The sequence below is a fragment of the Hyalella azteca genome, unplaced genomic scaffold (assembly GCF_000764305.2).
Source record: "Hyalella azteca isolate HAZT.00-mixed unplaced genomic scaffold, Hazt_2.0.2 contig17967, whole genome shotgun sequence".
Lineage (NCBI taxonomy): Eukaryota > Metazoa > Arthropoda > Malacostraca > Amphipoda > Hyalellidae > Hyalella > Hyalella azteca.
Window position 1 is genome coordinate 696,344 of NW_025947728.1, and position 23,531 is coordinate 719,874.

The 23,531-nt window shown below is 37.8% G+C and overlaps 1 protein-coding gene across 1 annotated transcript in view; it reads right to left on the bottom strand.

The window, feature by feature from the left end:
• Positions 1–15,094: 15,094 nt before the first annotated feature.
• Positions 15,095–23,531, bottom strand: part of LOC108673445 (arginine/serine-rich coiled-coil protein 2) — a 12,118-nt gene continuing 3,681 nt past the window's right edge. The window contains exons 2-9 of the mRNA XM_018161280.2: positions 22,837–22,917; positions 20,752–21,026; positions 20,068–20,139; positions 19,452–19,738; positions 18,658–18,830; positions 17,359–17,552; positions 16,944–17,125; positions 15,095–16,579 (exon numbers count right to left, since the gene is read on the bottom strand). Coding sequence (XP_018016769.1) covers positions 16,422–16,579; positions 16,944–17,125; positions 17,359–17,552; positions 18,658–18,830; positions 19,452–19,738; positions 20,068–20,139; positions 20,752–21,026; positions 22,837–22,917 — 1,422 coding nt within the window. The 3' untranslated portion in view covers positions 15,095–16,421. The remainder of the gene's footprint in view (positions 16,580–16,943; positions 17,126–17,358; positions 17,553–18,657; positions 18,831–19,451; positions 19,739–20,067; positions 20,140–20,751; positions 21,027–22,836; positions 22,918–23,531) is intronic.

Below are 23,531 nucleotides of genomic sequence, written 5' to 3' on the forward strand. Positions count from 1 at the left end.
TCGCCTTCTAGGTATCGTAATAACGCAGGAAAAAGTTGTGTGCAACAGACTTTGAGCGCTTTTAGTTCTCGTTAATGAATACTAAAGCGTTAACAAAAAGATCAGTTAGTAAGCAGTTCACATACGACCTTTTTTGGCATGACATAAGCGCGTAACGATCGCACGAGGATTTCGAGGATTGTTGAAGCGACGGCCAATGCCGATGATGGTTCAATTATAGCTCGTGGCTCTCGATGAAATGGCTCCTATAGCAATTCAGAAGATGTTAAGCGGGCTCTTCACGACCGAGAATGACACTCAAAGTGATACAATCCACAAACTCCGGAACACTGTGACAACTTGAGACCTTAGAGTGTGAGCCTCGGTCTGCAACGGTCATCTTTTTATAAGACAATATTCTTTTATCTGTTATTAAATTAAAATCAAAATAAAATATAACGCATTTCTCTAGAACATGCATGCGAGATAAAAGTCCTAAAGTCAGTTATAAAGCTCAACGTCGCTCACAGTTTGTCGAGCACTTTAGTGACCCTGTTTTTTACTGAAGGGGAACATTTTGCTCGGAGTTCTTTCGTCAATAAGTGAAGAAGCATTGCTTACACAGTTCTCGTGCTTACGCAGCGACGGTGTTTTGTTTGTTCTTTGCGCTTTTGCTTTTAGCTTATGTTATCGCAGTTCATCCCGGGAACGTGACTAAGTTCCCAAGAGGAGGAGGAGGTCGGAGCTGGAGTAGTGACATTAGCAATGAGTGACTGACCGGTAACGACGATCAGGAATGTCGAACCAGACTCGATGTTTCAGATCCTGCTAAAATATCTCCGAATCAAAGACATTAAAAATATCATAAACAAGCCAAATTATGCAAAACTTAACGTGTTTCACTAACTTGTTGATGAATTCGATTCTTTATCTTTGTTTGTAATAGATCAGTGCTTACAATATCACTTTCCATAATAAATAACCTCACTCTGCTTCCTCATGAATCGCATCACTTCCATCCAACTTTTTACATTCATTCAGCCCTTGCAACATCATTCCATATATCCAATAGGTATACGCTGTTTTCCAATTATTACTTCGCCCAACCTTTAAAATCTCCCAGTCCCTCCCTATATATAGTTCACTCCTCATTTCCGGTGACCTTATTGTGCTATCGAATAACCCTATGAATACATCGAATTTCATACCATCACCCAATCCTCCCCCACATTACATTACAATCCTCCCCCACATTAGATGCTATCCCCCAATCCTCCCCTACAGCATCTTCTGCTCCCTCTGCACCCATAATAATATTTAACCCCTTACAATCACCCAATCTAATCCACATCATTCTCAACTTCCAGTAGCAGACTCGCTCCAACAGAGCTTCACCTTCATTTCAGCCAGTTTCTTCATTCCCCCAATCCCCCCTCCACATGACCCCAGCTCCCCCAGGCCCTCCCATCACTTCATCCAGCTTCTTCATTCCCCAATCCCCCCACACAACGCCAGCTCCCCCAGGCTCTCCCATCACTTCATCCAGCTTCTTCATTCCCCCAATCCCCCCCACAACGCCAGCTCCCCCAGTCTCTCCCATCACTTCATCCAGCTTCTTCATTCACCCAATCCCCTCCACATGACCGCAGCTGCCCCAGGCTCTCCCATCACTTCATCCAGCTTCTTCATTCCCCCAATCCCCCCAAGCGAACCATCTGCAACCACGTGAGCCATCCGCATCCACGCGAGCCACTTGCATACGCGCGAGCCATCTGCATCCACGCGAGCCATCTGCATCCACGCAAGCCATTTGTATCCATGTGAACCATCTATATCCACGCTTCACTATTGTTTCACGCCAAGTATGTAAATGTACGGCTTCTACCCTATATATATAATCAACGCAAACAATCCGAGTTCACACGCATATGGATCCTCGAAGTTTTCTGCATCCACGCCCTGCATTTTATTCGGCGCTTACCATTTTCATGCGAGAGCACAATCTACATTAACATTAATTAATGCACAAAACGTGCATTCGTTCTCACTATCTGCTCCGAGGTACACCATGTTTAATGTTAAACAGGAATCAACAGGTATCATCAGCAACCAAGCATCTCCCTCACATCTTCATCTGCTTGCATGTGCACGTATTATGCACATTCTAAATCAAAGTTAAATCGGAATACTCGCATCATCGCATACCATCTGTATTTTCAATACAGTCATAGTTCTCAAGTGCAACATCTCCAATCTCCCATCAATCGAGGGTAGGGCCACAAAATGTACATGTCGGTTTATATAGAATCTATGTACACCATCGGTAATTGCATTCAACATCTTCATTTCAGCGTAACTCGTACAATTTTGTACACATTTTCTTGAACCATTATCTCTATTACGAATTTTACTTAACTCAATAGATGTAAAATAAATTATACATACGCATGAATAACAACTTCATGCAAAAGCTTATGAAAAATTTTATTATTTGAAAGTGATATTAATAAGAACGTAATACCAAGAAAATTTTCGAAAATTTGTGCGATTCATAGAATTGATATAATTTTAAGTAAACATAGTATTTTCATGTGTTTTAGGCACAGTTTTTTTCTGTCAAGAATTGGTCACGTTTATTTGAGTGTTCAACTTCCACGAGAGTCAGGAAGGAAGAAAGGGAACATGAAACTCTGGTCCGCAGCCAATGTTTTCCGAGCGATTAGCGGACGGCAGTCGTCGTCTTCTTCCAACACCGACCCTCCTCCTACAGTGTCAACAGCTGTGCCAAGTATGGACAAAGGCCAGCAATAAACCTTCAAGATCTCAAAATAATTATTAAAATCAGTATAAGTTTCGTCGTTGTGTTCGTTAAAAGGTAGCCTGAGTGTGAGTTCTCTTAATTGTTTTTGTAGCGCAACCTAGAATTGCATTTTTAAGTGCGACCAAAAGAAACCTCTGAACAATGTGAGCGATACTTATGAATATATGGCATTCAACAAGCAATATAGTTATTATTGTGTGCATTAATGGGCTGCGTAAACTTGGCGTAGCTTCCCAAGACGTGTCTTTGGGCGAGTACTAAATGCCGAAACAATTATTTAAAAAAATCTATTCTATTGAGCGTTTGAGTGTCCATTGTGCGGCCGCTGAAACACAAATAATTATCAATATAAACGGTAAATTAATCATAGAGCATCAGAAGACATAAATTTAAAAATTTATTACAACTAAAACTTTTGTCTTAAAATTTCGCACGTTTCCGTTCTATTATCTTTGTATTACGCCGCTAGAATTTGCTATATCTAATAATTTAGTCCAGCTATATTCTTTGGATCGGTCTTTATTCTTTCCTGCTGATTACGTTAATTTAATCTGGATAACTTGAGAGATCATGACCCCTGTTAAATGGTACATTCTATTTTAAGTGACCCTTTTCCTTCAAAAAATACTCAGCAAAATATTAGCAACACTTCACTCATCCAATGCTTTTAAACTAAAATTTAATTTCTGTAAACTGTATAGGTTCTATGATCGGACCACTGTAAGACGATCTCTTAGAAATTATTCATGACCTTGATCCTCCCTTGAAAATATTAGTATTAAAAACAAGTTATTGAAAATATTCACATTCTAGAGAGTCAAATATAAATGGAAGCGAATTAAATAAACATCCGTTGTTCTTACAGCAATACCAATCAGAACTATATGACAGAAATGCAAACCCGGCCAATATCTCCCTGAATTTCCTTCAAAAATATTCTATTATATTAAATCATACCATCTGTTTAGAATTGCAAAGGGGCTGAGAGTATTTGCGAAGGTAATTCACATTTTTTAAAACAGTTCAATTGAATTGAATGGTTTTTTAGCCGTACAAAAGTCGGCAGCTTCAATCAAGATACAGAACTGATGTAATATATATTTTATCATTAATATATAAATATATGCCATAGAACGAAACAGTAAAAATTGTTTACCCATTCCTTTTTCAAACGCGCTCGGAACTTTGAAACTCTTATTTCTTCAAATAACCAAATCTACCTTTGAATTTCTATAATTTTATATTAATTTCCTGCACGCTCAAAACTTGGTACTCTGGTTTCATCAATTAATACAAACTACGTATAAATTTCTTACATTTCATATTAATTTCTTGCTCTTTCAGCACGTAAATGCAGTGCTATGGTCAAGGCAAGCCGTGAAGGCGGCCGTGCCAGCGGCTCGTAAGACGAGCAGCAGCGTCAGTTTGTGTTGCGCGCGGCGTCCGTCAGAGGGCGCGTGAGACGCCGCCTAATTGTAGCGTTTAGTGGGAGGTGGAGCCAGGCAAACACGCTACGGGAGGGCAGTGAGTCGGCTGCGCTTTCTTACTCTTACTATCTCCTTTACATTTCTCTTTTTCTTTCATTCCTAGTGTTTCTGTACAATTTATCTTTGTTTGTCTGTATTTTATTCTTAGTGTTTCCCTGCTCTTTTAGATGCAATTTATTAATATTCCTTTTGTTTTTATTTTTATTCTTTTATCGCATCTTTTCGGTTATATCAAATTATATTTCCTCTTTCTCGAACGTGATAATGTTCAGTTGACGCAAATACAATTTATCGATGTAACTCATTAGGTTTTTATAACAATGAAAAAATGCATCCACAGAATCATTAATAATAACAACTGCTCGTTGTTATATTGCACTTTTAAGCGTAGAAATTATTACTTACTGATTCCCATTTATTAGTTCGGAGTGATTTTTTGAGAAACACACCAAAATATGAAATCTAAGGGAAAACTCGAAATTGTGACATCCGATGAAGAACGATATCCGATCAAGATTGCCTACTTGAGGTAAATTACCAGAGAAACACACAAGCATCTCATTCAGCAAAACTGAAATAAAATGCAAAAAAAAGCATCCTGGCATTTAAACATATTAATGCGACCAAAATGGTAAAGCAAAAGCAACATGATATAACTAACTCGAAAGCAAACATAGGTGTACACAAGTGCAAATCAAGATAGCAAACGCATAACTAAGACCACATATGCTAAAACAAAGAACACCACTTCACAAATTAAAAATAAACATTACATGCAGAATCCCCATGCGGTGCAAGATCATAAACTTTAAAACACAAACTGGGGGGTCCAAATGAACAGAACAAGCTTGCGAAATTGAGACCAGCTTCAACAGACGTTAGCAAAATAGATGCTACGGAATTCAGTAACAAGTAAAGACTATAACAACGTAGGAGCAATTCAGAGAGATGAAGCACTACCGTTGCACGCACCCTGCTTGATGATGACGAATGAGGGATGGACGGCCATGGAGCCTCACGCAGAACAAGAGTTGTTATAGCACCAAGTGAATGATTATAATAGTGTTTGTTAGAACAAACAAGACGCGAAAATAGACTAAATTCCTGATTTATAAAAGAAATCAAATTTGTGTGTAAAAGATGTGCGACGGAAAGTAACATCTGGACAGAGATTTTTCCCATGTCTCAAAATTTCGAAAAGATGAAGCACGACTATATGAAATCCATGATATTTGAAAAAAAACGAAACTCGTATGTAAGAGAGGAACGACGAAAGCAACATCTGGATGGAGGAATTTCATACGTTTCAAATCAATTCTCTCCATATATATTAAGAACCTCATTATTATGAGTAATATCCTTGCTTATTTTTTTTATTTATTCGGTATTTGACGCTTTAAACTGCGTAATGAGGGCACAGGTGAGGGCCAGTAGATCATTACTCATATGATCAAACTACAAAAAGCGAGTTCAAATTAATTCTTATGCAGAAATCATATATCAATAATAATCAGGAAAGGTATATATATTAAAGTAAAATTTTCCGCATCAAATAAAGTTTTCTCCTTCATTGAAGTAACTCCTCAAAGATTTAATCAACATGAGGGTTAGAGAGTGGCTAAGGCTGCGATAATTTGAAAATATAACATTTAATTAGTCACACATGCGTGGTAAGTTGGCGCCGCAACAGCTTTATATATACAGCGGCTCTGGTAACGGAGGAATCCGCTGACGAAAAATGGAGCTTCGCTGCCGGCGACTTTTGAGTGTGCAGCAATGTTCGGAGATCTGAAGCAAGCCTCTAAATCTGGCATGCATATTAATGGCACGCACTCTAGAGACGCGCCTGAGTCTGCCTAGAGAGTTCTAAAGCCGGCCTCCTGAGGGCGGTGAAATTCTGGGCGATATTGCAAATGTTGATAAGTTGCAGAACGTCACTCGCCAGATCTAGTATAGGCTTGTAAAATAAATTTATGCAAATAATTCGAATAAAATTAACCCTTTAATAAACTGCATTTTGAGATTTGTTCATGCGTGCTCTCTCGTAGAATAAAGACGAGTAAACCTAAAGTTTAGTTATGGTAAAGTTATAATATTTAATAAATGCTCGAGTGCTACGTACGTTTAGTGCCAAAGGAAAAAAAGTGTCTTTGAACAGATAAAAATAAGTTAACAGTTATAATTTATTTTAAACCAAATAAACTAGAAATGAATGATATACCATTTATAATTAAGGCATTAGCCATGAACAGGTTAAGTGCAACACCAATTGACTGGAAATGTGAACAGTTATTAAATATTACGCTCACAATAAAACACAACTACACAAGTTTAAAGTATTAAAAATGTTATCACGCGAACAGATATCCAAATTCATATTTATATAACTCAGCAGTAGTAAAACAATAATACAAGAACTACAAACAGAAACGAGTGTTACATAGTTGCAAATCATGTCGAACTTCCAGCGGCCCATAAAATAGAAGCAAAGCTGTCAAAGATAGCCTCCAACTAGCCAGTAATAAATACATCAGGACACGACGTAACCTCGGCTTCAGGCTTCATAAGACTTCCTCAGGACTCCACAGTTTAACCCTTGAAACACCGGCAGGTCGAGGCTCGTGTTTTTACCTGAGCAGAGAAAAGAATGGCCTCACAGGGAGAAAAATGCCCTTTCCAAGACGGTCTCGTAAATCGGTGGTGTGGCGGAGCAGTAAAGTTTCTGGCACTAAGTTTGTCACCCGAGGTCTTCTTTAGCCACTGAAGACGCAACGCTATGGCATAGCTAATTCTGTACTGAATTTAACCTGTTCATGGCCGGTGCATTAATTATTAATGGCATATTATACAATTCTGATTCACCGGTTCATTTTGGTTTAAAAAAATTATATGAGTTAAAAAATTATTATTCTTACAAAGATTAAAAAAAAGACCGACATTGAAAAATTCTCTGTCCATCTGTTTAATAAATAAGATTATCATTAAAATTGATTGTGCTTTGGGTTGACTCCGCAGAAACCGCATGTTTAGTAAATTACAGAATAAATTCCCCAAGCGCCATCCTTTAAATTTTTTTTAGCTAATTCCGTTTTAAAATTGTGTTCTATTCAACTTAAAATTACAGTTTTCTGATCCGAATGTAAAATTATTACAACTATATACTGTATGTATACCTAACTGCACAACTATAAACATGTATGAGTTGAGATTAAAAAATATTCTTCGCAAATTTTTAACGTACTGAAAAAATATTGAAACTAAAATTTGTTATTTACAATTCTAAAACTATTAACACAACAAAGTAAGGGTTAGCTTATTTGTTATTATGATGTTTGCTGGAGCTCAAGTTCAAAAATTAAATATAACATTTGCGAGTACACAAACATGACAGTACTCAGGTTCTCATCCAATAACGAGGCTATTAGAGCTTGAACTTATTCCCTTTTAAATGCATGCTATTAGTGTTAAGAAACTAATTTTTAATTGGAATACCGAGCCCTTATTTTAAAATATTACGAAATACATAAAACGCTGAGGCAAGAAACTGACGATAACATGAGCTATAGAGACATAACTTCTTTGAGCTGAAACATTAATTCAATGGACTTCTATTAATTTTAACCTAATATCACTCAAGATTATGATGCTTGGCAGACATACCGCCAACAACATGTCAGTTGAGTGCAATATGTCAAGCGAGTGCAACCTCCATACGTCAGGCAGCCAGTGCAGGCTCAGAGCTGAGCTAAGCCCTGCCGCCATCGCGTAAGTCCAGGCGATCTCCGTAATCCTGCGTGGAGTGCAATAGAGAGCCTCGTGCCTTCACACCACGAATGCCGACCCTCACTCCAGTGAACCACAAATGCTCGGCTACATCAAAGCGCCGGATTAGCGGCCGCCGCAACACAGGCGCCGCCGCCCAACTTGCTGGCCGGAAACACTCGGTCAACGATCAAGTGGCCGAGGCTTGGCGCGACTTACTCATAATTCATAAAATGCTATGTGTTTAACTCGATTTAAATAGGCCTATTTAAGTTAGAATTTTAATAGATATTTCGTCCATAATTGAGTGTTTGTTCGCTATTATTTTTCACCTTTTCGTTATTGAATGTTGACTATTTGCTGCCGTTATACGTATTATCATTATTACCATAACATATTGTCCGAACAATGAATCTGTGATTTCTATCAGCGTGTGATCACGTAAATAAATTAGTGAGCACAAATATATAGATGATTTTAAAATTGAACTTGTTAATCTAGTCAATTATTCGAAACTCCATTATCATTCATTAAAAAAACATAATATTTACACCGGACGAACAAATTAAAGGAACAAGCCAGGAACAAGCTACGCGACTAGCGGCATATATCCTGACCAATTCCTGTGTTCTAGAGACTGAGCCAAATCTCGTGGTCCCTCGCATGAGTGAGGAAATAGAATAAAGAGATCTCATATAATTCACTGGAAAGAAGGCGTCACCTCATCTCCCTCCTGGAGCGCCTGTGGCGAGGTGTGGATGCTCGAGGGGCGATTCAACAGCTGCTCAGGTCACAATTAATGGACTGTGGCGAGGACAAGTTAGTCGTGCCATCAAGTACGCACGACACTCGCTACTCTGCGACTACTCCAATCCCGCTCTGCATTCAGGACATATTGATCATAATACCTGCGCGATTCAAGTTTATTATTTAAATTCGATAAAATGTTTAATACACCGTGGACTGAATGAAATTATTTTATTATTTTTTGTATTTCATCCAATTTTTTATTTCCACTACTTGATATTCTCGCCAAACGTACGTTAAAATTGGACAGCATTTGCAAGGCGCAGACCAAGAAACGCATTCAGTCCTGCCAAAAAATACCCACGAGACAGCACCGCGATCATTTCCACATGCCAATTTTCAATACTAAGAAAACAGTGTTATTTTATTCAGACGCCCGAATTTCAGAAAGCCCCTAAATTGTGGTCTGCAAATTAAATTTTCAAATACTTTAATTTTAAGCGTGACAGAATGTTTCTGATAATCGCTGCGTTCCGATTTGGCATAAATATTTTCATGGCCTAGCTAGCTATCGTCAGTCATGAAAAGATCCGGTCAAATGACATGATTTTAGATTTTCTGTGAACAAGGCACGAAAAGGAAAAGAATCAGCGACAGGCCACATCAGGCCGACACTTCAGCACCGAGATCAATATAAATTTAAAAGCGAAGAAAACACCACAAAAATTTAGCATATCTCTTTTGAAAACGTTTCGGAGACCAGCTCCATCGTCAGTTCGATAAATCTAGAACACAGATAAATGCAGAAAATTAGTTTGGAGTTAATAAAAAAAACACAAACAGAAGTTAAAAACCTAAATTTACAGACAAAGGGCAGAATAATAAAGTAAGTACCTATCTATTCACAATTTCTAATGGATAAGAACTATAGGCAGCATTTAAACTAGGCTTCTCTTTAAAAATATACAAGGATTCCAAAATACGCAGATCGGAAGCACCAGAACTATAAGCTAAAACCTTAAAGTCTGTGTCGGACACTGGAACGTTGCACTGTTCGGCGTGAGTGCGCACAGCCGAATGAGGAGGGCGCGATAGTAACTGCCCAGTCCTATAACTCCTACCTCTATGCTCAGCGACCCGNATAGATAGGTACTTACTTTATTATTCTGCCCTTTGTCTGTAAATTTAGGTTTTTAACTTCTGTTTGTGTTTTTTTTATTAACTCCAAACTAATTTTCTGCATTTATCTGTGTTCTAGATTTATCGAACTGACGATGGAGCTGGTCTCCGAAACGTTTTCAAAAGAGATATGCTAAATTTTTGTGGTGTTTTCTTCGCTTTTAAATTTCTAGTGAATCTGCGATTAAAGCAATCTAGTGACTTTTTTACGAGATCAATATGTTATAGAATAGAATTGAATAGATTGTCGGCGTTGAAGAAATAGGCCCATGGCCTATTTCTTCAACGCCGTGTGGGGGTTGTGGGGTTGAAATATGGGGTTTTATATGTGTGGGGGTGTTTTATGTGGGGTTTTTATGGGGGTTTTATTTGTATGTGGGGGTTTTATTTACCACTCCACATTAAGTTAATAACTCCAGTCAGGAAATTGAATGGCCTAGCTAGTTAACTTGAATTATTTACCAAGGGACAGACAGAACACAGAAAAATAGTGATCGGCAGGACGAATTTGGTTGGGAGAAATGAACACACAATAAATTGTTAGGTTAGGTATATGTTATGTTATATGTTATATGTTAATACGAGGCTGCTTCACGCGAAAATGAACATTCTAGGTCCTAGGATTATTCTCAAGTTCCGCCTGTGATGTAACGTGGTGTAATTCAATGTAAATTTACTATCTCGTGGTACTAATTTAGGCAGCTACATCCTGCCCAATAAGCAAAATACTCATATTTAAAAAAAATTTCTTCTACTTTATATTCAGCCAACATCAACAAAGTAATGAATGAACTGAAGAGACACAAGTCGAGTTTCTTGATATCACACATTTTCAAGTTGATTTAAGACCATAATCTATGGGTTGCAAATTATAACTGTGGACATAAATCCAAAAAAGCATTAGAAACTTAGCTTTCCTGTCTAAGCTTCATACAAATCTCAATGTTATGATAAACTATTTTGGATTGAATTTTAAAGGGTGTTCAATTCATGACTGATTCTCTACTGAGGCGGAAATTTCTTACCACGTGCTGTCATATAAAAGATGCACAGAATGGCGACGTTGTGAGCATATGTAAGCCTTTTCTAAGTAACCAACGTGAACACGAACGTTCACACACAAGTAAAAGGTTCACATGTAACGCAGGCATGAGAATAACAGTAAATACTGTAGCATCATGCGGGTTTGAATTCTGTGTTACAAATAACATTCGCAAGCTGTGTGAAAAGTGGTGCTTGCAACTATCATCTTCAAGCGGTGAATGCAAGTTTAAAAGTCGACTTGAGAAATGCCGGTCGTTTCTCAGTATATCCGTATAACTCGCGAACGAAGACAAATCGAAAAAAAATTTTCACGAGCTAAACATCACCGTAGGTATTCTTATATATTTCTGTTCAGTATTTTATAATAAATTTCATGTTCACTGCGAATTTAAGCACGTATTGCTGTTTAAATCACAAGCGAGGGGAAAATGAAAAAAAAAATCGTGAACGAAGGCAAAATCTAAGAAATTTCACAAGCTAAACATCACCGTTGGATAGTAAGGAATGTAAATTCAAGATTTCATCTGTTCAGTACTCTGTAAGAAATGTATTGTTCACTGCGAATTTCGGCACGTATCGCCATATAACTCACGAATAAAGGCGAAATTAAGAATTTTTCCACGAGCTAAAGATCACCGTTAGGTCTTAATCAACATGTGTACTTTCTTCGAACTTAGAAAGTACATGATTTCATCTTCGATGAAACTTCGATTTCATCGAAGTTCGAATCATGATTCGATCATAATTTCATCGAATCTTGTAACGAAGTACTTCGTTACATGATTTCATCAAATAGACTTTGAGCCACTACAAACCATGTAACGTGATAGGCAGTGAACGCTAAAACTAACTATCTTCATGTACACGTATGGCAGCCAACAATAACTACTTCTTTGAATTTCCATACACGACGAGAAATTCTCATTAGCACGGCTCCTTTAAACACAATTGTCTCCAGCAAGGAACCCCATTTTTTGCGAAGCAAAAACTTTCCCCATCTACGGAGCAATTTAAACTTGGATTTTTCAACATCTTTGCCCGGAACAGCGAAATCACAATGCTAATTAAAATTCAGCGGCCTCACATTTTACTTAATTAAATTTTTGTCATCCCCAAGAGTCTTTTAATTGCTTGGGATCAAGGCGGGATTAAGGTCAGGTAAGGTCTAGGAGGGGCCGTGGCGTTCCCTACGGCATCCCTCTCTTCTATCGCTAATGTTTCTGATGTGTGGCTTGGAGGTGTCTTGTCAATGAAGTTTTATGTAGCCTGACGTTAAAGACAACGAACATGGTACTACAATTATTTTTACTTTCTGGAAGATTTTAACTTAGTTTAGAAGAAGAAATTATCAAAGTGATATTATGTAAAACATACGTTAGCACCTTTTAACTTTGAGAATGATTTTTTAAGTCAATGTCATATGCCAAAAAAAATTTTTTTTACCAAACCCAAAAATTGAAATATGAATATAAATTGAATTTGCCAAACCCAAAAATATGCCAAATTGAAGGCAAATAGAGCAGTAAATTGCAAAAAAATTGTTAAAGATTCTTTACAACCATTGAAGCGAAGACTCAGATAATTGAGTAGTCTCTTGACATGATCAAGGAAGAGCTACCGTCAAGATAAACGACGAGGCTCACGTCTAGGCGTCTACTCATCGTTGCGCCGAGTAAGCTCACTCGTAAGGCTCAGCTACAAAACAAAAATCTCGACCATGATAACAGTTAAATCTCAGATAAGGCTGAAACACCCGAGTGTGAAGCACGTAGTTAACTAAATGCACAATGCGGATCGTTATTCCTGAGAATAAGCTTGCGGAAGAAAGACGTTTCGCCATCGTCGGGGTGCAAAAGACCACCGCGTTGCGGCGGGAAGGGCAAGCGTGCTGAAGGTTTTTGTTGGACGTGACGAGACCGCGAGAGCGATATGCTCTGCGCCATGACTAATGGAGTCGAGCAGACGCTGAAATGTAGCGCTGATGCAGTCGCTCGCTCGACATGAGTGTTACGCGGCACGATGGAAAATCTAATAAATTCTCATAGTTCATTTTCGAAAAGACATCAAGATGACAGCGATGAATTGGTTATGCATTCAACACGAAATGCACTTCTAGTGTGAGGTTCAATAAAAATAATTATTATTGTTTGTAAATAACTTCACTAAAACAAATAAATGCCACTGGTATTTTATAATAAAAGTCAATTGGTATTTTAGAAATACCTAATATTAAATTTTGCATAAAGTTTTCTCCTCATTAATACTTTTAAAATGTATGATGTGTTTTAATTTTTTGCAATGAAAATTTCTTTCATGTAGATTCTGATTCATTCAGAATTTCAGTAATAAATCCAAAAATTCTAAAGCTGTTGCACTTAGAAGAGATCCTAAAATGTATGCCTTATTATGCAATTCATGATACAACAATCCGAAAGAAAACTCGCAAAAACATTTTGCTTAAGGGAGAACGTAACGACGAAAATATGACATCGCCGGTATGGATTTGGTTCTTCCTCGGAAGAAAGTTTCAAGTCTTTCAGACTGCGTGAAAAATATCTCTGACGCTACGCTGCAAAACAATTCCATGACATTAAAACGTAGTATAAAAATACTGATTAAAACAATTCTCCAGTTCTGATCACAGCGTCGCTCATCGGTCTACACTGATACTGCCCAATTTTTTTTTTTTAATATCACATTTGAGGACGACCGTATGCATTGCTCGACATTAAAGGGGCTAAAATCGAAATAAATACTAACTCATTATGTAATGCTAATAAGAGAGAAGAAATTCTGAATTAAAATGAATAGTTTTGCATATATGGGCTAACCCAGAAGATGGGTTGGTCACTTTTACGTAAATCAAGAATTTTTTCGCGATAAAACTTCGGTTGAACCCAGATTACAAGGTGTCAACGAGCATCTCAAGTACTAAGAGTATGTAGGGTATAAAATAGGGAGTAGGAATTTTCATATCGCCAAACATACCTTAAAATAATGTATATGTTATCAATCTTAATTTGCAGCGGGATTATTCTAGGCCTCAATTTAGTTTCCTATCAACTTCGATCTTGAACGTACCGGTTCATGCTTGAAAATTTTTCAATAGAATAGAGGACATATTATTGTGTTTCTTTGCTGGAGCATTGCAATGCAGTCAGTATAGGTTAAGAGGTTAACAAGTCTATTTAGCCAGTGATGCCGTCTCACGCCGGGAGTCACCATCACTTATTCGCTGACCCGCCATAACCATTTTATTGCATTACACAACACCCTGGACAAGTCACGTACTCATTTATCAACTAGAATTAGATGAATGACTGAGTTGGCCCTCATCACTGCACCGTTTCCGCAGCTCCCGAGTGTAATTACCAGTAGCTAAGCATTCAGAGGCTGGGCGTTGAATAAAGGGTGAATTTAGGCTAGCTTTGTGGCACTCTCATGTATGACAACACTCTCATAGTGTGAATGAGACACTCTCATGTGACAACACTACACGTGTATGACAACACTCTCATAAAATAAGGAACCCAATAGGTTTAAATCACCCAGCTAAACATTTGACGCGGAATAAATTTCGGTTCAGGAGCGCGCCGGACATACCTGAAATAGGCTGCTATCATACGGGAGCAAATTTGACGTGTGGGACACATCCGCAGCGGAGTTGCTCTGGTTGAAAATGAAATCACGACAGTAGATAAGAGACCGTAGCGATTCAGGTGAAACGCTGACGAGCCAGTGCGCATAACAAATTCCTTCGTAATGCCGAAATCCCGGCGTGAGGTGTAGTTACCAAAACAACAATGAAGTTTAGGCTCAGAGGGATGAGTTGTCGACGGCAGTAATACCTTGAATAATTAAATCGTGATTAAGAAAGGACTGTGTCTCCATCCACAGATTCTGGGGTATTCGTCTAATAACAATCGGAATCGACCGACTCAGGACGAACGCTTAAGAGCATTTGAGGATGTCGAACGTTTGCCGGAAAGAAATAATGTTTTCAACCGCTTTCATTCGACTCTAAGCATACTCTTGAAACATAACGACCAAATTGAAAGGGAAATTACATAATATGTTTTGAATCTGAATACATGTAATAACATGTCGAGAATTAGTAGATAACAATTCAAGTAAGCGTTGAAACAACCAATTCTCACTGGGTGCATCAAACTACTGTCGTAACGTAATAGCTGGACTCGTGTGTTCAGGAAACTGGTTTCTTCTACTGGTCTGTACATGTATAAACACAAGCTTAGGAAAGAGTGTTCTACTCTCATATGAAGCTTTTAAATCCATTATTATATAATTGATTTACACTACAAAATTCTGCAGTCGGCGATATCTAGAGATCTCAGATCAGTGACCTGACGGATACAAAAAAAAACTGCTTTCCTATTCCAAGATACGAATATTATAGATAGGCTTGAATAAGGCTGTGAATAATTTTTCGATACATGGAGGATACTATGACAAGAATACGTCTTTGCAGTACTACATATCCATACATCACTTATTACCGAAACTAATTCCTAAGAAATTCAAAGACGCGAAAATAATTTTTGTCATCGTCAGACGGAAGCTCAGTCAGGAATGACCTAAGCTCCTAATGCATACATAGCAATCGAGATCATCGTACTAAAGCGTCATAATTCCATGCAGCTTTCAACGACTCGAAGATACTCGATTCGGCATCACTAGCGCGGCTACATCACCCAGAAAACACGAAGCTCAGCTAACAATTTGTCATAAGCAATGAATGAACAACACAAAAAGGTTGGGTTGCAGGTTGCTTCAACTGTAAGTCATAAGTTCAATGGATATTATATTCAAATATAACTGACGTCTAGAGGAAGGAAAATCGTAGAGATTTCTAAAAAACATTGAACACTGAAGTTGAAGCAATTTCTGGCTACAAATAATAGCACCCACCTGAACAACTGATACGACAAACGGCACAGTTAAGTAATAAACTAATCATTGAGCTACAATTAAAGCGAAAAAATCTTAACTATTTAACGATAAATCATTTATTCAAACCACAATTTCCTTTCTGCTTTACAGATTCGAAGTAAAAATCGCAGGTCATTTTGTGATACAAAAATTCCTGAATTTATCAAGAGCCTGGTGCTAAAAGCAGGCCTCGGTTTGAAAACTTTTTTCAAATCAACAGACACTGAAATTACACAGATGGCGTTCTATTTTGAATAGATTAGCGTCTAAAAGAAATTTAAGCTTGCGAAAACCTCGGAAAGATGAAGAAGTTCTTGTCAAATTAAATTGAGGGGCAAATATTTCGACAGGTCGAGAGAGTTGGTGAATCGCACCGTACCTAATGCCAGTAGAGAAATTAAACCGAATAAATTTGGAGGTGCCTATAAACATGACTGTGTGTCAAATGCCGCTTATTTGGGCACATAAGCAGTGCTGGTGAAGCCCAGACCGTAGCCCTTGTGTGTGTGAGTAGCGAGCCTGGCCACCTCGTACTGTCGCTCCATGTTGCTGAACATGTCTTCCTGCACCTCGTTCAGCTTAGAACCTGCACTGCTACCACCGCTCTTGTCTGCAGATATGTAAGAATACATTCAGCGCTGAAATCAATAATGATATCAAATCTTTAAACAACATTACAACACAAGCAACAGACACACTAATAAAAAACATGTTATCGTAAATAATGCACTTGTTTCAATGACAATATAATAAAAATATATTTAAAAAATTACCAGGTATAGAGATTTGAAGATTCTAATCGTAAACTTTTCTTGATGGTTATGAGACAGAGAATTTGGTTAAAAGTTTTCATGGTTTAAGAGAAGTCTATTTTGTAGACCAAAGCCTAATTTGATTCCCTTGACTACATAACTAGTTATAGTTCGATTTTAAGTTATGTAGATAGAATGCTTGAACAAGTCATTGATGCTTACTCGACGTGGCAGCCGTATCTTTAACGCCCATGAGCCGCTTGAATTTCTCAGCCATCTTTCCATCGGAGTCATTATTGAAGGTAGTGGATGACCAGAGATCTGACATTCCACCACCGCCACCTCTCGTTCCTGCAGTGGCTTCAGCAGAGCACGCTGCAGCAACAGCAGCAGAAGCAGCGTTGCTGTTCAGTTCAAATCGACATATTATTTACCCGAGTAACATCGCAAGTAACAATATTGCTGGAGGAAAATTATAAACAAATATTACGATTATTCCTAAAAAGTAACAAGTAATGCACAAAATAGAAGCAAAAAATAATATTGCAGACAAAGATAGAATAACAAGTACGAAGAGAAGTTCTTCCGATACAAGTTACATAAACTAATACGAGATTTAATCTATGCTAGCACTCACAGAGGGGTGGGTTTAGACGACCCCACATTAAACTGGTCTTTGCCGAGGCCGAGATTGAGTTGTCGACCGCCAGGGTTAGCACGAGCTAAGTTGAGCAGCGCTGCGTGGTTGTTAACGAGAAGCCCGCGTCCTGCAGCCGTACCAGGCGCAGCCCCCGCCAAACCAGTGCTTCCTTCTGCCACTGTAGCCGCGCTCTGAACACGTAAATGGTAGCGTTATTTTGTGCTAATAAATCCTGTTAAAGCAGCAGTTTTCATGGGTGGTTAATCAAAAGAAATTTCAATAGACGCTACTGAAATGTGCATTGTTCTTTAGGAACGATAATAATTTTAAATACCGTTACTCTTATGTACACCTAATTTATTGTATATTTTTCACTTAGTTGAGATCTTGAATAGTAAATGCATAGACATATCGAAATAATGAATTCGATTCATCTTTTCAAAATGCATAATTTGTCAAGGAGAAAAATAACTGGCAAAAATTTTGTTTAGAGCGACGTAGTCGCATGGATCAAAAATATTATTACCAAAATCCACAATCAAAAGATAAAAGCTCATAAACAGGTAAATATCTTTAAACATAGAAATCATAACACCGTTTCCAGACAGATCGTCTGGAAATAATTTCAGGTTCTATGATAATCTTATATAAAGTCACTTCAGGCTATCACTTTATTAGTTAGGAAAACTCAAACATTCACAACATCATACGGCGGAATAAGAACAAAATTCATTTAGAAGTTAAAGACTTCATCGCAATCAAATCGGATAAAATTATCAATTCATGAAATGAAAGCAGATCAAAGGCAAGTCGTCGCCTCAGCCCAACTTTTCTCAACAATTTGCTCTCTGTGTGGTTCAATTTCCATGAGGTATAGTAAGGACCAAACTGTTGTTACACAAGATAAACGCGTTATACCAGGAGAAACGCGTTACCCCAAGGTTAATGTGTTACAATAGGGATTACGTGTTATAGCAGAGATAATGTGCTACAGCAGGAATAATGTGTTACACCAAGGAAAATGAGTTACACCAGGGATAATGTGTTACACCAGGTATAATGAGTTACACCAGAGATAATAAGTTATACCAGCGATAATGTGTTGCATTACGGGGTAAAGTGCTCCTCTCGGGTTGATGTGCTACACCAGGGGTATGTATTGCGCCAGAGCTAATGTATTGCATGAGAAATAACATGTAGCACCAATGATAAGGTGTAACGCAAGAGACATCGGGTTACAACTGGAATGGAGTTAATCAAGCATTTATTATTGACAACAAATGCAAAACTAAAGACCTTGTTGCCCCAGAGAAGCTTTTTCTTCCTCTCCTGCTCAGCATATTTAGCGGCGCTGATGGAGCCTGGGTTGTAATATGCGGGCAGGGCGGGGGTGGGGAGCGTAGTGAGATGGAGGGCGGCGCCTGTGGCAGCGGCAGGCAGCGGCAGCAGGCCGGCATTACTTGCGGTGTCTGCAACACAACAAAATGAATGAGGAATGGGGCTGGGTAAAAATTCAACATCAAAGGATATCGAGACGAAATCGCGCCAAAAACATGTGCGCATATCAGTATAAGATAATTGAACATGAAATGATATAAACAATAACAAAGTAAATATTTCCTTGTTAATGTGAAAACAGCCAAACCTCAAGACCAGCACCCACAGGAACGGTGGTTCCAAAAATCTGTACGCACGCGTTTCCCTAGTACAGTAGTACATGAGAATGCTTTCAGGTTGTAAACGAAACACTGTTTTTCTCACAAATAATTATAAGTACACGTTTTAATTCACGAATATGATCACTGCTCAATACGAAATAATAGCATGCACTAAATTTTATTTGCTACCTAATATCACTTTGAAAATAAATGAAACTAATGCTACATGTTAACAGCTAACATGTAATTTGTGAGACGAAGCTGTCTATATTCTGAAAAGCTTGACAAACAATGCACTAAAATCTGCACAACAAATAGAAATACAATAGGAATAATTTCTCTCAGTGCTCGTCATGTTGAAGAATATGCTGGACTTTATCAATACTACCACCACTTATCACCTGACATTCTGAAAAAAAATAAATGCTGAACCTTTTTTGTAGTCGCGGCGTCTGTCTCGGCTGCGACTCCTTCTCCTTCGGTCTCGTCGGTCTCGTGATCGTGACCTGGATCTCCTGTCTTTGGATCTTGAACGTCGCTCTCGAGATTTAGATCTTTTCTCTTGAGACCTAGATCTTTTCTCGCGAGTCTTGGTATCTTTATCTCGTGATCGTGATCTACGCCGATGTCCGGGAGAGCGAGATCGGTGAGATTTGTTGTGTCGATCTCGAGGCGATCGAGATCTCCGTTTTTCGTCTGTGCGTCGACCACCGCCGCTCCTGAAATTTAAATTCGCCTTTATTAATGTTATTAGCGCTTACCCTTAAGAGCATTGTGGTAAAAAATCTAAGAACAGGGTAAATATTTGTAAACATGTAATGAACATAACATTAAAATCCATCTCATTAAATAAGACGACTTTGGTAGGAGTAACAGAAAAAAGATGAATACAGAGAAAACTCCAATCGAAAGTATGGAAGGTATTTAATGTTTCAAAATGTTTCGCATGATCCGGATATGAAATAGTAAATATTTCTTCAATAACAGTGGACATGAACACAGTTAATTATTCCTTAGGTTTGAAAAAGCAAAATCAGGCTATTCTCACTTAGTAGGCCCATCACGGGAACTTTGGTCGGGAAGCTTGCCAGATGCCAGACCCAGCAGCCGCTCCTGTAGACTAGATGAACACAAACATTGGTCGCCCGTTGAGTAAGAAAAGTCTAGCTCAATGACATTAGCATTGAGAAGGTTTCCTCATCAAAAACAATGTTAGAAAAGTTTTAAATGCTAATTTTTTTAAATAAATAAAGTTAAAGGCTCTCAATGGTTCTCAGTAGTATTATGTCGCCAAGCGCAAAATGATGGTCATCAAATCTTGCTTCATCATTTCATGCACAATCACACATAACCAGAGCCGCTTGAGCAATTGTTTCTAAAAAAATGCACTTTTGAACATTATTTCAAGACCCAATTATTGGAGTGAAGTTCACTAACTGTATGAAACTGTGTTTGAACACACATACCATAACCATGAATCCAGTTAGAAAAGATATCAAGTTCCTGAAATGCTGATCATCAAATGCTCTAAGATTGCAGGGTTTAAACTAATTGAACATAGAATTGAGAAATTCTCTGTATCTGTATCTCAAACAAAGAGGCATAAATTATTTCAAAAATTAGTCATTTTATGAAGTGATTAAAGTGAGTATACATTTTTTTGCACTATCTATGCTGCTAAACAAATGTGAATACCGGGATAATATCCAATTTTGGAAAAAAAGAAACGAACCTAGAATACTGTTTGTCGTCCTCTTTGGCTGTGTGTGATAATGTGTCTTCCTTACAGAGAGATTTTTGCCCCATTAGTGACCCAGCCTGTGTGTCTTCCTGCATCTCGGGGCGTAGCAGCAAGGGCTTATATCCCTGGTCACTGTCGGGGCACCTTCCTCCAGACTGGCTGGTGTCCCTGGAGTCTCGAACTCTGGCTCGGCGTTGTGCTGAGTCTCCATTGGCAGCAGCGGATGAGTGGGTGCATGGCGAGCCATCCTCCTCACCACCAGACTCCTGATGAACAATGCTGCATCAGCGCCACAAACTTGATTAGTATATTCTTAGGGGAGCGGAAACAAGTTTCTAGCATAAAAATACACAGGAAATTTTGCTAACTACAATTGGTTCAAACACAACCTTAAAGAATAAGTGACAAGTAAATGGGATTGCTTGCACTGAAATTCATCAAATGGTCTTTGATAAAAGATGACAAGATTAGTTTGGAGAAGATTCACTTATACACTACCTGAGATGGATGGTGAAACCATCCATAGGAGTTCAGGATCAAGATGTCAGCAAAGGATGCTCATTCCAATAAACATTATTTTGCTCTTTTGTTTTTTAATCAATAAATGGCTGATGAGTTAGCCTATTGAATGTGAATAGGTGTGACTAAAATGCTCACTATATATAAGATGCAGACATCTCTGCCAATGAACATGAAGAAGTATACTAAGGCAAGGATACTCACTTAACTCACCTGCACCCAAATAGCTCTCACTAATGAAGTTTGTGTAGGAAGCTTTGATCCATAGCGAGGGTAGCGAATGTGACGTGCTCCTCACCCACTTGAGTATAGTAATAATATCAACAGAAGGCGTTAATATCAAACACAGGGAGGGCTGACCACAGTTTCTAATGTTGTAACTTACTTCAAACTCATCAAATTTTACAAACTAGACATTCCCAGCCTTGGCATAATTCGAACCCTTCATAGGACAAACCCAATAGAAGATGAATCTATTCATTCATCATACATATAAATTTCAGCAGTTTAAAAAAATTGCTCCATCCCATACCAAGACATCACAAACATCATGTTTGTTGAGAGCTTACCATAGCACCTCCAGAGAAATCGCTGAACTTATAGAACCATATTCAAAAATTAAAAGTAAGTTCAACAATAACAAAATTTTGAAGCAGAGGGGTGTGTAAAAATAATCAATTACAAAATTTCAAAGAAATTCACTCAGTCCCAGGTGAGTCCTCATAAAATAACTGCATTGCAGCTGATAAAGATTTGAATGGATGACCTATAATAAATATATATCAGTTAGCGCCCAAGAGGAAGAAAAATTCAAATGGAAAAGTAATTATGAGCTATACATGGTATCTTTGAGCAGAATATCACTGCAAAAAATTCAGTTTTTAAAAAGATATTGATAAATATCTAATTAGAGAGTAAGAATTGACAATTTGAATCATAATTTATAAGGGCTGCAAATGAAGGAAGCCAAAGAGTCATCTGAGCATCAAAAATCTAGTGCTTGTAAGAAATTACATTTCATTAGTCATTTTGCAATATCATAAGTAGGTACCTACTGAAAATTGGATTGCAATAAAAAAATGGAGTATTTGATTAGGTACACATTTACAGAAATGCATCATAAATTTTGGTGCAGTTTGATTCAGTTTACACAAAAAGATTATACCAATGAATAACATGGAAACTAGGTAGGTACTTTTTTTTAGATGCCAATTTTTGCACACCAAACCTCCAAAATTTGGAGGAATTTCCTGAAGGTAAATTTGTTTTTTGCTTTTTGGAAAAATCCTGATTCCAACAATTCACCACTATGAACAAAAGAGAGCTAAATATTCTAATTTTTCAACATTTTGGATGTGGAATTCCAATCACAAAAACTTTTCCTTCCCACTATTTGATGCACAGCCTCCCGAGTTCAAAAGTCAACACAGAAAATACAAATGTTAAGGTGGAAGCAGAAACATACAGCCAGAACCTGTTCAGATGTAGACTTCAAAAGTATACATGAAGAAGCAGAGGACACACACTAAGGACTCATAACTTCTCAAAATTTCTCACCTCACTGATGTCCATGCCAACATTGTCATAGTTGGTGCTATGCTCTCTGCCGGCCCCTTTTCTAATTCGATCTGGAGCAATCTGCAATTCAACATAAGATTAAAGAGAATCAATATAAATACAACTGAAATTTAGCCTTGATATACTTTTATTTTGATACCCAAGAGACTTAATTTAAAAACAAATTATGGTCAGACCATTCATGAAGTTTCTCTACACATTTCAAATATAGTCTGCTATATACTGCCATTAACCTATATATAAATAAATTTCTATATGAAATGATAAAGTTGCAGTGTATATATATTATATATATTTATATATACTCCAGATTAAATTAAGAATTAATAAGTACAAGTTTCTTCATCTCAGGTTTGGTCAACAATAAAGAATAGCCAGAGGCCTGTAATACACTCTTCTGCTCAGAGTGCCTACAACATCTAGTATATATTTACCCTATATACGTAATATAGGGTAAACGCGGTATATTCCGACACATTAAGGACGCATCGAGAAATGAAAAACTATAAAAAAAAATGTATGCGTTACATAAGTTCTGTTGCCTTCACATGACTCAAAACACTTCACTACACGTCAGCAATGATGAAACGTCACAAAATGTTGCCATATTTATTAAAAAGCCTTTAGAATGGAAACCTACCAAATCCCTATATTCCGTCACTTTGTGTGGCAAC